The sequence below is a fragment of the Diabrotica virgifera genome, chromosome 6, assembly GCF_917563875.1.
Source record: "Diabrotica virgifera virgifera chromosome 6, PGI_DIABVI_V3a".
Taxonomy (NCBI): Eukaryota; Metazoa; Arthropoda; class Insecta; order Coleoptera; family Chrysomelidae; genus Diabrotica; species Diabrotica virgifera.
The window spans coordinates 204,808,592-204,824,933 of NC_065448.1; the positions used below are offsets into that span (position 1 = coordinate 204,808,592).

Consider the following 16,342-nt stretch of genomic DNA (forward strand, 5'->3'; position numbering starts at 1 on the left):
GGTCTTTTCTATTTTCATGAACAGTATGAACACTTCGTGATTGAAAATTCCAACGTGTTTGGGAAGATTTTGGCAACCTGCGATTAACCACCTCATCCAAAATTTTTGTTCTTTGAGGGGACGTTGAAAAGAATGAGCACAAACCAGATAAATTAGAAAAAAATATCCTAGCCTGCTTATTGATGGAACATGCACTTGTCATAATTAAATTCATTTGGTGTGCATAGCAGTGAACGTAATTTGCAAGAGGATATGTCTCCTTAATAATTTTTTGCACACCATTTAAGCCACCACTCATAACAGATGCGCCATCATAACTTTGAGCGATTAATTTGTTTGGAGTATGTTTTAACAATGGATTTAAAACATTCAAAATACATTCAGCGATTGACTTAGCATCATGTCCGCCCGGCACGTAAAATCTCCAAAATCTCTCAACTGGTCGTCTTTTACACAAATATCGAAAGACTATAACTAATTGAAATTCACCAGCAACGTCTGTGGTTTCATCGGCAATCACTGCAACATAAGGAGAATTTTCAATTTCTTTCTTAATTTCCTCGTGGTAAACATCTAACATGCACTCCAGTAGTTCATTTTGTGTTGTTTTTGATGTACCTTTAAAAGATTTGGAACTTTGAATGTGAACCTTTAAGTCGTTGTCTAATTCAGCGCTAAAATTGACCAGCTCCTTAAATATGCCTCTGTTGTCTGAATTTTTCGTTTCGTCGTGACCTCTTAGAGCTAACTCAAAAGCTCCACAAAACCTTATACAATTTATGATTTGATTCAAGACATATCGATTCTTATCTACCTGTTCATTATGTTTAATTAGAGTGTCACGATAAGCTGAATTTAATTGGGTTTTTATATTTAACTTACCAAGCATTGAAAAGCTAAAAACGTTATTCATGTGCACTTTAGATTTTTCATGGGATTTCAATTTCTGCCATATATGTACAAGATCATCGGTGCCTTTGTTTGACCAAGTCTCGTCACCTCCAAACAAAACGCATACAAAACAGAAGAGTTTATTAGTTTGTTCGCAACCACACAACCAGCTATTTTTATCATAAATAATTTTATTAAACTTACGACAGCGAAGTTTTTGTCCATTTCCACTTTGTTTTTCAATTTTTAAATCGGGTAAAGGCCGACCGAGTTCTTTAATTTGTAGTTTTTTTTTCTAACGAAAAACCACCAAAAGAGTTTTTTAATATACTAATTTGATTCATTGTCAATAAATAAATTAAACGTAGAAAATAATCAAAATATTATTTTTATACCTACGACACCCACGATCACAACGCACTAACTAATAATTACAAATTAAAAAATATAGTAGAGTATAAACACAAATATACAATACAGTAGTAGACAATAAACACAATAGCGTCAAGCGAACGCGTAAAGAAACTAGAAATATGTAGATCTAAAACATTGTATCTTAAGATCCACTAACTTCCTTTTCGAGATTTCGAGCCTGGCACGGAGACTCCAATTTAAACGTATGTTAAAAGTGCAATACCGCTCTCTCTCTCTGTCACTTACACAGGATGCTCATACAATCTTTCTCTTTTCTCACGAGCCACTATGCCGTTCGGCACTGGGATTTTTATGATTTTCATCCTTTATCCAGTCAGCTGTGGGTGGCCAGAGTCGGTAGATTTGCATTGCGCTACACAGTTGCCAGATTTGATATAATTTATAAAAATAAAGAGAAATATTCACAAAAAAAAATAAACAGGCATGAAAATGTTTTTAAGATAAAAAATATGTTTCTGCATAGTTAGCAAGGTAGTGCCATGGCTCTATGGCACTACCTCACGGGCCGCCACTGGTTTGTAAGATCTTTAAGTAATATTCTAAATTGGGTTATTTACTAAGGTTGTTCAAATTGAAAGGTACGAAACGATACTGTGGCACAGTGGTTCCAAATGCTGAAAACGTGGTCATGAGGCGAAAAAAAGTCCCTATCTAGGGATTTTCATGTTTACAGTTGTTTTCTCATACTATTGTAGAGTCGTAATACGCAGGTATAAGGATCAGACTTGATGTATTCTGGTTCATAGCTCAGGAATAAGTGAGCCATGTCCGAGGTTATTTTGGTCGGCAGAGAAAGTGAAAAAGAACGCGTATATTCAAAACGCTGTAAAACGTTTTGTAGTTTATCAATTTTATCGCTGTAAAGCAGATTCTTCTTTTTTACGTATGTAGTAATGTAAGATGTAAGTTAACTTAAGATTTAGTACCTAACAATAAATGCCTTAAAGTTAATATGTTTGCGATTACGTAGTTACGACGTTTTGTACCTTTTCATTTGAACAAACTAATAGAAGTGATAGTTCAAACTCAGAAAATAATTTATTGTATCAAAATATATTCAACAAAAGTATAGGTAGTATGTACTGAGAAATTTTGAAAACCTTTTCTAGAGACTGGAAATTAAATATATTTTTGAAATTTAACGTTTGTAGTTTTTTTTTTCCATTGTATTTATTTGACTTTTTCAGGTATTCGGTGCGTACTGTTCATCACGTTGGGTCGAGAGAAATATAAAAGACGATAGGGGTAACAGACAGGCGTATTTCGGCACGGGAGAAACATTTCTGTTTTCGTTATATCCAGAACGAGCGAAATATCCTTGGGTTGGTATGGAGGTGGACAAGGTTCAACACGGCGCAGAACTTTTTATGGCGGCTGATTCCAAGATGATTACAATTGGAGGAGGGTAAGTACTTGATGCAGCTCAAAGTAAATCTGCTTGAGTTTCAAAAATGTAACATTCTTGAAAACAGTGTCGGTACACAATATAGCTAGAATAGATGCAGTTTAAAGTAAGATTTGTGAATATCCGAGATACGTTATACAACAAGTCGGATACCAAAAACGGTTAGGAAATTTTACTAAGGACCCAGGTCCTTTTGCTCAGTGCGATATACTACGCAAGAATATGGTGACGTCATGATGTTTGAGTGACGTTGAAGTAGGCAGATATAAGATTACACTAAAAATAATTAATTACGAATATACGGCTAATTCGAAGAAAAAATAAGAGGGAAAATAGGAACTACTACAGACAAAAAACTGCATCGAAGAAAAGAACTAAAAAGAAAAAGTTGTGGAATGGGACGGAAAGAAAAATTCTTCTCCGATTCTTTTGCTTCTCAATTCCGAAATTTTTTACCATTGTAAATGTGTATTTGTCTACCAAATTGTTTTTTTTTTGTATTTTTTCTGTTATAGATTTATTTCCTATTTATTTATTTACTCCTTTGATATTATATTCTCCGTTGCGAATTCTATCTCCTTTATTTTTTCATGTCAACCTTTTTAGACGTTCGTCAAAGCGCTTATTTTGGACCGAATTCTTCAAAGATACTCCTATGTATGTCACTAATGTACCTATAGTGCCAGTAAAATTTTGTTTAATTGTAGCCCTACACCATAAATAGAAAATGGTCGAAAATGGAGTAAAGAAAACAAAAAAATTTAATCAGAATAAGTATATCTGAAACGAAAATAATAAACTCGCGATCATAAAAAGCGGGTCACTCGATGAGTTATTAGTTAAATGTCTCGAATTTTCTAAACCTGTTATCCGATTTGAGTGATTTTTTTAGTATGTTATAGACTTATTCTTTAACAATATCGCCATAATAATATTGTTGCTAGACAGGTAAATTGTCATTGTATACCGGGTGTAACAATAATACTGTGTTTATTCCTCAAAGTTCGAAACACCCCGTGGAATGTTTTAGCATAGATAAAATATTGAAATTAAAACTCGATTGTAGCCTTAGGCTTTCTTAACATTTTCTTTTTTGATTTATTTGTTTATGTTGGATAATAAAAAAGTTAGACACCTTAACAACTAACCATGTTCTTCATCGATACAGGATGTTTCTAAATAAGTGCGACAAACTTTAAGGGGCAATTCTGCATGAAAAAATAATGACCGTTTGCTTTATAAACGTATGACCGCAAATTATTCGGTTTCGAGATACAGGATGTTGAACTTTTTCTTACAAACTGACGATTTATTTATTGCTCTAAAACCGGTTGAGATATACAAATGAAATTTGGTAGGTGTTAAGAGATAGTTATGGCGCATTTTTTGACATACAGATAAGAATTTTATATTCACCATTGGCGTGCATACGGGATGTATCTAAAATGTTTATACCCGTATGCACGCCAATGGTGAATATAGAATTATTAATTGTATGTCAAAAAATCCACAATAACTGCCTCTTAAAACCTACCAAATTTCATTTGCATATCTCTATTGGTTTTAGAGCAATAAATAAATCGTCAGTTTGTAAGAAAAATTTCAACATTCCGTATCTCCGAAACGAAGCAGTTGCGGACATATGTTTATAAAGCAAACTGTCATTATTTTTTCATACAGAATTACCCTTTAAAGCTTGTCGCACTTATTTAGAAACATCCTGTATTGATGAAGAACATGGCTAGTTATTAACGTGCTTAACTTTTTTATTATCCAACATAAACAAATAAATCAAAAAAGAAAATGTTAAGAGAGCCTAAGGCTACAATTGAGTTTAATTTCAATATTTTATCTATGCTAAAACATTCCACAGGGTGTTCCGAACTTTTAGGAATAAACACAGTATGATTGTTACACCCGGTATACAATGACAATTTACCGGTCTAGCAACAATATTATTATAGCGATATTGCTAAAGAATAAGGCTATAACATACTAAAAAATCACTCAAATCGGACAACAGGTTTAGAAAATTGGAGACATCTAACTTGAATAACTCATCGAGTGACCCGCTTTTTATGATCGCGAGTGTATTATACTATACCCTGTTTTTAAATTAGGAGGAGTAAACTCAAAAAACAGATTCACACCCAATAATGTCATTAGAAAAATTACCAAATAAATCTTCTTTTTTAGTTGATCATGTGGGCCTTCGACGGTAATCCAAATATTATATTATACTAATACGTCGCTGAAGAATTCTAAAACCAACTTTTTTATATATAAAAGCAGACGACAAATCTAAAAATTTAAGGAATAAGTGCTGTTTCACATTATATGAATTTTGAACGTGCGAGGGTTTTCCCGTGCGGTAGTTTTGACGCACCTATCCTTTTCACGCAATAAGAATTGAGTCGCACGAAGATATTTTGCTGTGTTGTTTGGTATATTATTTTTATTTACACTTTGTGGCTGAGGTAGGTACATGATACGATGTCTGATATATACCATTACGATGTATAATTACAAATGGGTATTTTTTGTCCATACTTTTATCCTAATGTACTGTAATTCGTATTTAATTCATTTGCAATTTCTTTTTTGCCAGTTATTATTTCTTATGTTTTTAAGTAAAAGTCTTAATTTGTTTTTATAATCGTTGTTCTACTAAGTTATTTGTGGGATCTTGGATTAGCTCATCTAATTAGCTCATACAATCTATGTAATAAACTATTTTAAATAGGAAATAGGCCACAATTGAACTAAAAAGATGATTTTATTAACGTTTCGACATCCGATTTGGGCGTCGAAACGTTAATAAAATTATTGTTTTAGTTAAATTGAGGCTTATTTCCCATTTAGAATAGTTTATTACAAAAATTCCACAAGGAAACAGCTTCAGAACAACATTACAATATATGTTTTTCATGTACAGAATTTAAAAGAGTCTGTCATCCACTCAATTTTAAATGTTGTTCCCCTCGTTTTAAATGTTGTTTTAGATAATTTCACACAAGACGTGACGCCGCCCTACTCCAGTCTTCACCGAGTCGTTTACCCTATAAAACTAAATATAATTTCGTAGAATAAAAAGTATAGTTATATTATATGGAGCGAAATCAAATTATAGCGTTGTGGTTACTTTATCGTCGAAGAAAGAAAAATAAGAGGAACCGAATTCATTGTGTCCATCCTATTAACGCAAAAAGATACAATTTATATATTTTTTTATTCACAAATATTGATGAAACACCCTCTATACTCAACGTTAATTGCAACTATGTAAAATAAACTTTATTATAATATACTTAGCAGTTTTAATTATTGTTGTTATCAGTAACATATAAATAATTTTGCTGTACTTACCAAATGTGTTTTTTCTTTATCACCTAATTCGTCAAATTCACTGTTAAGTGCACGGCATACGGCATACACTATTAAGGCATTCTGCACACGGAGCGTATCGTCATAGACGCGTATTAGATGCGACGTACGAAAGGCATACGCTTTCGTGCTGCTCACTTGTGTCTTTATGGAATACTGTACACGAAGCGTAAGCGGCGCGGAATCGTCAACGCAGACAAGCTTCAATCCGCCAGGCGTACAACGATGTCAGTAGCTTGCAGTACGCTTGAGTGTTAGAACACCTTTTTTGGCGGAACTTTATGAGAATGGCGGATTAAATATTAAAATTTGTCCAACTGATTGAAAATTATGAGTGTTCATATAATAATACCCAAACAAGAGTATCCAGAAAAATGTGTGGAATTTAGAATCATCTTCCGACAACTCTTTGGCGGCAATAAATAACTTTCTGTTGTAGTTTTTGTAGATATAAGGATGCACCCAAAATTTCCTCTTTCTTTTTTTTGCGGTGGCGAAGATAATTTAACAAATGTAAGTCCTCTTCATCACTTAACATATTTGCAACTACTGTAAGAGCATGGAAAACCTTAAAACAAGACGATCACATGCCGCTTGCAAATCGAATCGTTTGCGGATTTTAAGGCGCAAGGGAATCGTCGCTGCATGACGAAACTTATACGCGTCTATGACGATACGCTTCGTGTGCAGAATGCCTTATGGTGTATGCCATTACATACATAAGCATTTCTGGTCAAGTTTATATCTTTACATATTTCTATTGTTTTGTCCCAAAGAACAGGTCTCGCTTCAATGAATGTTATTAATATTTCACTATCAATCTGAGACATCATAATATAAAATATATGCACCTACTTCAAACAGCCACTGTAAATGAAAATAATGTACCAAAGAAACTACCTTCGTGCGACTGAACGACAGTATCATATGAAAGGATGTATTAAGTCCCCTATATTACTGAGTGCATAAAGACGGCACGGCTGCCGTTTGTTGTTGTAAGCGAAGGACGGCATAAACACGGCGACTTCGCCGAACGTTCCAACCACCGTCTAGTGAGAAAGGCTCCATATGATTACATGAGCCACCATTGGAATGTCGTCGTGCGTTCTAACTAGTGTTGCGAGGTCCGATTTGTTTTTAATCGGTACATAAGCAAAAACAAATCGGGATTTAGGGTTGTAGATCGGGACAAATAAACAACAATAGCACAGTAAATGACCGTTTTGGAGTGTAATTTGCAGAGTCAATTCCGAATTGATTGAAAATATGGTTTAAGGTTCTACTTAGGTACTGTCTACTTCAAAGTTAAACTAGTACCGTTGGTTGCTTTTACTGGGGGGTGACAGATATAGTTACCCCTTCTCGGGGGTAACAAAATGCGCGTTTAAAGTAAGTCCCAAAATAGATCAACTGACTAACTCTAAAAAACTTTTGTTCTATATAATTTTTAAACTAAGTCAGTACTTTTCGAGTAATTTTATCGAAAAAAATATTCTTAGCAAAAATGTAGCTTTTAAAAATTGTATGTTCAGAAAGTCTATAAAACCAGTAAAAGCAAAGTTGTAGCTCATCAAAAATACGTTCTTATTCGTCAAATTCCAAATCGAATTTTTCAACTTGAAAACCAAAAAGTTAAGCAATTTTCGGACAAACCCTATTATAATTTTTTAAAGTATTTAAAAAAATCTTTAATATTGGTTTATATAAAAGTCTCCAGCATTAAAACTAAGCGAGTTACGCTCAAAATAAAGTTGGCCCCTTTTTTGATAAAAAAAAATCTTGAAAATCTCCCCCTATTTAGCACCGTAAATACAATTAATCGTTACCGCTTTACCATTTACTTTATGTTGGTAGTATTGTGTATTGTTTATACGATCTGAAAGGTTTACCAGTTGGGAGTGCTTAGTATTGAAAAAAAAATGGTTTTATAATAAAAAAAAATTCCTAATGTATTGGAAAATGCCCTTTTTTCAAAGTTACTTGAAAAGTATTACGGATACTAAAAATCTCAAGGAATAAAAAGTAGGTAGTTTTTGCTTTTATAAATATGATAGATTCATTTTGTTTTTCTGTAAGACAAAAATTGGTTAATTAAAATATGGCTGTTCATATTTTGCATAGACTTGTGATTAGTGACTCGTTCAGGCCCTTTCAACCATGTTAAAAATACATAAGTAAAGTAAATTGTTTGTAAAGCGGTAACGATTAATTTAATTTGGGGTGCTAAGTAGGGGGAGATTTTCACGATTTTTTTACCAAAAAAAAAGGAGTCAACTTGATTTTGAGCATAACTCGCTTAGATCCTAGAAACTTTTTTAAAACATAAAAATAAAGCTTTATTAAAAAATTTTTAATTGGGCTTCCCCGAAAAGTGCTTCATTTCTTGGTTATTCAGGTTGAAATATTTGATTTGGAATTTGACGAATAAGAACGTATTTTTCATGAGCTACAACTTTGCTTTTGCTAGGCCTATAGACTTTACGAGTTCACAATTTTTTTCATTTTTTCATATTATACTACATTTTTGCTAAGAATATTTTTTTCGATTAAATACTTTTTGAGTTATTTTGAAAATCGCCTGAATACGTGATTTTTGTGTCGAAAAGAAACATTTTCAATCGTAAATAAGTCAAAAAGTATTAACTAAGTTAAAATTCTATAGAATTAAAATTGCTTAGAATTAGTCAATTTTTCCATCTCCGGACTTATTTTAAACGAGCGGTTTTTCACCCCCAACTAGGGGTGACTTTCACCCCCGAGTAAAAGCAACCAACGGCACAAGCCGTCCAAATTTTCATGCAATTCGGAGTTGATCCTGAAAATTACACGGTATCGCCGTATTTCCCGTTCATTTACTGAACTACAAGGTGTTTCTATAGTCTGTATTTTTTAGTCCTACATAATAATAATATTCAGACGAAATTACAAAAAAAATCATAGATTAAGTAAATTATTAATTTTTTATTAAAATTATATTTTTTTCGATTTTGCCGCTTTTAGGAGTGCCTTGTTTTTATAACATACACTCGCGATCATAAAAAGCGGGTGACACGATGAGTTATTCAAGTTAGATGTCTCGAATTTTCTAAATCTGCTGTCCGATTTGAGTGATTTTTTAGTATGTTATAACCTTATTCTTTAGCAATATCGCTATATAATATTGTTGCTAGACCGGTAAATTGTCATTGTATACCGGGTGTAACAATCATACTGTGTTTATTCCTAAAAGTTCGGAACACCCCGTGGAATGTTTTAGCATAGATAAAATATTGAAATTAAAACTTGATTGTAGCCTTAGGCTCTCTTAACATTTTCTTTTTTGATTTATTTGTTTATATTGGATAATAAAAAAAGTTAATCACGTTAATAACTAGCCATGTTCTTCATCAATTCAGGGTGTTTCTAAATAAGTGCGACAAACTTTAAGGGGTAATTCTGTATGAAAAAATAATGACAGTTTGCTTTATAAACATATGTCTGCAAATGCTTCGTTTCCAAGATACGGTATGTTGAATTTTTTCTTACAAACTGACCATTTATTTATTGCTCTAAAACCGGTTGAGATATGCAAATGAAATTTAGTAGGTTTTAAGAGGTAGTTATTGCGCATTTTTTGACGTACAACTAAGAATTTTATATCCACCATTGGCGTGCATACGGGTCATATTACCCGTATGCACGCCAATGGTGAATATAAAATTCTTAATTGTAGGTCAAAAAATGCGCCATAACTACCTCTTAACATCTACCAAATTTCATTTGCATATCTCAACCGGTTTTAGAGCAATAAATAAATCGTCAGTTTGTAAGAAAAAATTCAACATCCCGTATCTCGAAACCGAAGAATTTACGGTCATACGTTTATAAAGCAAACGGTCATTATTTTTTCATGTAGAATTGCCCCTTAAAGTTTGTCGCACTTATTTAGAAACACCCTGTATTGATGAAAAACTTGGTTAGTTGTTAAGGTGCCTAACTTTTTTATTATCCAACATAAACAAATAAATCAAAAAAGAAAATGTTAAGAAAGCCTAAGGCTACAATCGAGTTTTAATTTCAATATTTTATCTATGCTAAAACATTCCACGGGGTGTTTCGAACTTTGAGGAAGAAACACAGTATGATTGTTACACCCGGTATACAATGATAGTTTACCTGTCTAGCAACAATATTATTATGGCGATATTGTTAAAGAATAAGGCTATAACATACTAAAAAAATCACTCAAATCGGACAGCAGGTTTAGAAAATTCGAAGAAATCTAACTTGAATAACTCATCGAGTGACCCGCTTTTTATGATCGCGAGTCTAGTTATAAAATTTACTGCAAGTCCTCCTGAAATAGGTTTTCGTGGGTAAAAATCGGGACATTTAGTGTCCCGATCAGGTACAAATCGGTACGCGTCCCCAGACCCCTGAAAATCGGGACGTCCCGCGCAAATCGGGACACCTGGTAACGCTAGTTCTAACCCTCGCACGTTTAAATTCTTATAATGTGAAACAGCGCTAACGCAGAAACAGACAAAAAATCGCTGATATAACTTAATTAACCGATGAAATGCCAATAGTGTCAAAATTTGTAATTGTAAATTTGACATAAATGTCTATAGTGCCAAATTTTCATAAGAGTGGAGTAAACTTGGCTGAGGTTGGACCAATTACAAACAAGCATTACGGCGCGATAAATTTGAATTACTCTTCCTAGTTTAAAAACAGGGTATAGTTCCCGAATAGTATGTCAAAAATATGGATGTGTAAATAAAGAATTTGACATACTAGTTGAGTTAACTAAGATCGTAACAACAATGATCACTAAAATAACAAACAAAGAACTTGTTCACAATCACTTTAAAAAATAAACAAAGGTAAAGCATTTGGACCAGATGATATACCTGAGGAACATTTGTAGGAGAGTAGTCCTGTCGCCAGGGGGGGTACAACGGCCTCGTTAATTCAGATGGACTTACCCAAGTTTTTTTTATGTATTTTGACCCGTAGAACACGAATTTTTTGGGTAACAGTTGATCCGGATGTCGATAAGATTGTTATAGACCAAGAACTTGAGGAATCAAATAACAGCGATTTTTGGCAAAACAAAACAATATTTTGTATTTTTTTGGTCATTTTAAGCAAAAAATATTTCTACAAGTTTTTTAGTAGGATGCACAGTTTTCGAGATAAACGCGGTTGAACTTTCAAAAAATCGAAAAACTGCAATTTTTAAACCCGAATAACTTTTGATTAAAAAATAAAATAGCAATTCTGCTTAGCGCCTTTGAAAGTTCAAGTCAAATTATGTCGGTTTTGATTATTTGCATTGCTAAAAATTTATTGTGTTATTGTTAAACAAAGCTACAAACAACTAGTGCGTGAGTGATGTTTCTATGATTTCTCATTTAAAATCGAACGAGTAGGTAGAATAGGTACTAGTGCAATCAAGACTATTTCTACGTTACATGCGGTAAAACGCATGTAAAAGCACGGGAAACCCTACGTGTTTATAGCTTTGTTAAACAATAAAAAAATAAATTTTTACCAATGCAAATAATCAAAACCGATATAATTTGACTTAAACTTTCAAATGCGGTAAGCAGACTTGCTATTTTATTTTTTAATCAAAAGTTATTCGGGTTCAGAAATTGCAATTTTTCGATTTTTTTAAAGTTCAACCGCGTTTATCTCGAAAACTGTGCATCCTACGAAAAAACTTGTAGAAATATTTTTTACTTAAAATGGCCCAAAAAATACAAAATATTGTTTTGTTTTGCCAAAAATCGCTGTTATTTGATTCCTCAAGTTCTTGGTCTATAACAATCTTATCGACATCCGGATCAACTGTTACCCAAAAAATTCGTGTTCTACGGGTCAAAATACATAAAAAAAACTTGAGTAAGTCCATCTGAATTAACGAGGCCGTTGTACCCCCCCTGGCGACAGGACTAGAGGTAGTTAGTTAGTTAAAAACAGTTGTGGAAGTTAACATTTTTTTTATTTGAGTTTTAAGGTATTTATCCACTATGTTAGCGCTCCTCGCTCCTGCAACTGCTCCACATAGGGGATACGTTCGCTCTCCCGGATCGTGCAACGGTGCGCGCTCCGTCCCAGTGCTCCAGTTTTTGGCGGTTTATATGTAAAGAAGCGGGTGCCGTATCCATTGGAGCAGTTGCAGGGAACACGAAGCGCAATTGTTTCGCGAACATAGTGAATACGTGCCTTAATAATACAGGGTGTTTCATTAATAATTGTCCATATAGTAACTGCAGAAACCTTAGCACAAAATACGAAGATTTAACCTAAAACGCTTAAATAAAATGTGGTTCCTTGCTGAGTTACTGGGTGTTTTATCAAAAATTTAAAAATCATTTTTTCCCAGCATTTTAAAACTATTTGACGTATCCTTTTAATACCTTGCAGAAAGTGCGAGTACTATACACCCTACTAAATTGTGATAAACAAGCGTTTATAGCTACTACCAGAGGCGTACGACAGGGGATAGTGAATGGTTGACCCTTCTCAAATTCTACGCCACTGGAGGAATTACTATTTTAGTGTCATTTTTAGATGCTCGAATACTTTTTACGTACATAATATACTCTTCATTGGTAACGAAAAAGTCATTAGTTTTCGAGATATTTGAAGTTAAATATGAAACGGCACAGTTATTTTGATTAATTTATGATATGATTCACATGATTAAAATTTAAAAATTATTTGTACACAGTACTTTAAAACTATTCGGCGTATCCTTATCATACTTGGCAGAAAGTGTAGGTACTGTACACCGTACTAAATTGAGATAAACAAACGTTTCTAGCTACTACCAGAGGCGTACGACAGGGGATAGTGGCTGGTTGACCCTTCCCAAATTCTACGCCACTGACGAAATTGCTATTTTAGTGTAATTTTTTGATTTTCTAATACTTATTATGTGAATAATATACTCATCATTCATAACGATAAAATAATTAGTTTTCGAGATATTTGAAATTAAAAATGAAGCGACACAATACATTAATCAAAATAACCGTGTCGTTTCATTTTTAACTTTAAATATCTCGAAAATTAATGACTTTATCGTTACGAATGAAGGGTAGATAATTTTCATAGAAAGTATTGGAAAATCCAAAAATTGATCTAAAATAGCAATTTCGCCAGTGGCGTAGAATTTGGAAAGGGTCAACCATTCACTTTCCCCTGTCGTACGCCTCTGGTAATAGCCAGAAAAGTTTGTTTAACATAATTTAGTAGTTTGTACAGTACCTATACTTTCTGCCAAGTATGAAAAGGATACCTCACATAGTTTTAAAATTCTGAGCAAAAATAGTTTTTAAATTTTTAGATAAAACACCCTGTAACTCAGTAAGAAACCACATTTTATTTAAGTGTTTTAGGTTAAATCTTCATATTTTGTGCTAAGGTTTCTCCAGTTACTATATGGACAATTATTAATGAAACACCCTGTATAATAAGGTATTGTTTTGGAGGTGGACGGCAAAAACGGAAGGAGTATAGAGATAAACGAAACAATTAAAGCAGGTAATAGGGTATATTGGAAATATCACCGACTACTCAAGGACAAAAACCTGAGCAAAAAAAAACAAAATCAAAAATATATACAGCAGCAATTAGACCAGTGATAGCCTATGGAGCAGAAATAATGTGCCTTACGAAAAAAGACGAAGAAAAGTTAAGAATAATTGAGAGAAAAATTATGAGAAGAATACATGGCCCGATAAAGACAGAAACAGGGGAATATAGAAAGCTGATGAACCATGAAATAATAAATTATATAAATTAAGGAGAAGATATAGTAAAATTCATTAAAGCACAAAGGCTCAGATGGTTTGGGCACACACAAAGAAGAGGGGTAGAAGAACTGATCAGGAAGATAATGAACTGGAAACCAGTAAAAAATAGACCAAGAGGAAGACCAAAAATAAGATGGCAAGATCAACTGCTAGACGATATATCAAAGATGGAAATTGCAAACTGGAGAGAAAAGATTCAGGACCGGAGAGAGTGGAGGAAGATAGTAGAGGATTAAAAGAGCTCATAGTATTTGAGCGACCTATACTCTAACAAGAGTGAACGGTCCATAATATATATTATTTTGTGATATACAAAACAATTTTTACGCAATATAATACAGTATATTTTCCACAATATGTTGGGTAAGTCGTTTGTTTGCAATTTTCTCTTAGACTTCATCTCTGCTGTTCACATTTTTCCAAGAAGTATTCCTCGCCGTCTACTTTTATGTCCTTTAACCAGCGAGCAGTCGCGCCGTTAGAAAAAATCTAACATTTTATCCTTTTTCGCGATAACTTGATAAAAAATTTTGCAACATAACTTTCCACTCGTAAGTGCCTCGAGGAAGGGTGTAGTAATGCGTAGGTTTTTTTTCTTCTTTTTCTTCTTCTTCTTTTTGTGGAATTTATGACTTTGGGGAGAGCCAATTAGCTTTAATAATTGTTAGAAATGATATTTCTAACATAGCAAGTAAATAAAAATACTATAAAATAAAAATTTGTTGTAAATTCGTATTTAAATTCGTATTATGATATAAAATCTAACACGCGACTGTTCACTGTGTTCACGTTACAGAAGTGAGGGCGACTGCTCCCGGATTAATACTTTAGATGTTGATGATCTCAATCGTCCTGCTATAGTTCTTGTACTTAGAGTCAAGTTTAGCTAGGGAACTGCTATTTTTATAAAATATACATATGTATAAAAGTCAAAATTTTACCAATATCCACTACTTCCACAAAAATCCCAAAATTTGAAGCCGAATCGAATAAGCTTTTCACCTATAAATTACTTTAATTAATTATTAGTCGAGGAAATGAAACTGAAAAAATGGCAAAACCTCGCAATCTTTTCGTCGTGCATCGATTTGTACAAAAATTTGGGATTGGGCTCATTTCACCCTCTAGTTCATTTTCTATATTGAGCCTTTGTACACTTTTGGTTTTTTAAGGGTGAAAACTACCCCTAATTGTAAAAAATTATAAAATAACATTTTAAACTTTAATGTTGTCAACATTTGGTTCTTATTAGTTACATAATGATTGTTTTATGCTTTAAGATATAATATCATAATCTTTCAACCTTTACAACCACCCTTGTTGGAGCTAAATATAAAAAATAGGCTTGTCCTAAAAGAATAATTTCGGCTTGCTTCGATTTACATAAAAATTTGAGATTAGGATCATCTCACCCTGTACTTCATATTCTATATCATGCTCAAGGGCGTTGATTATTTCTAGGGGTGTAAACTACCCCTTATTGTCAAAAATTATATACAAACATTGTAAACTTTAATATAGGTAAAATTTGGTTTTGATTGGTTAAATAATGATTGTTTTATGATAAAGGATATGATATCATATTTCAACCCTTAAAAACCACCCTTAATAACATTGCAATTTTTATAAGTAGATAAATTAATAGATCTATACCTACACAAAAAAAGCAGAATTAAAGAATTACAAAAACGTCTATTTACAGAAAAATACGAATTTGCAAATATGTACAAATACAAATACAAATAGTTTTTTAGTCATCTTCCAGTATACGAACTAGTTCTGTGGTATTATATTTAAACATTGAAAATGCTCTATAAGCGAACTATTCCAATTTTTCGAAAAAAAAATCGTTTTATAAACATAGATCCTTTATTTTTGGCGATAAAAAGTTTTTTCAAAAATATTTTGTAGGATTTTTGAAGAGCTATAAGACTATGTAAATTAAATTCCGTAAGATCCCTTAGTTTTTAAATGGGGTGGGTTTAATTAAACGGCTCGATAAGGGGGTGTTTGCTCGTAAATAGAGGTTTTAAACAGCTATATCTGGCTAACTATTCACTGTAATGAAAATCTATGTACAAGAAAATTTTAGTTATGAAAAAAGCTACAATTCAGTAATCTATCATTTTTTTTCGTATCTCTAGTATTTTCGGAGATATTTTGAAGAAAATTACGAAAAATACGAAATTGCAAAAAAACAAATTTTCTTTAAACTCCAATTTTTCTAAAATTAGGCCTTTTAAATGGGTCAAACTTCTTGGTTGTATTGATAGTACAAATATAAAAGGAATTACAGAAAGGTGAAGACCATTTTTTAATTAGGAGTGTAGTTAGGGGGTTGTTTTCACTGATTTTTTTTATAAAGAAAGTCAGGTACCGATCTTTTTTTGATCATAAGTCACTTAATTTTTATGCTAGG

General features: G+C 32.8%; 1 protein-coding gene across 6 annotated transcripts in view; it reads left to right on the forward strand.

Annotated features, from left to right (window-relative positions):
* Positions 1-16,342, forward strand: part of LOC126886681 (GTPase-activating protein skywalker) — a 400,554-nt gene that overhangs the window by 359,421 nt on the left and 24,791 nt on the right. For all 6 annotated transcript variants that reach the window (XM_050653674.1, XM_050653672.1, XM_050653670.1 and 3 more), the window contains one exon: positions 2,514-2,731. In XM_050653674.1, coding sequence (XP_050509631.1) covers positions 2,514-2,731 — 218 coding nt within the window. The remainder of the gene's footprint in view (positions 1-2,513; positions 2,732-16,342) is intronic.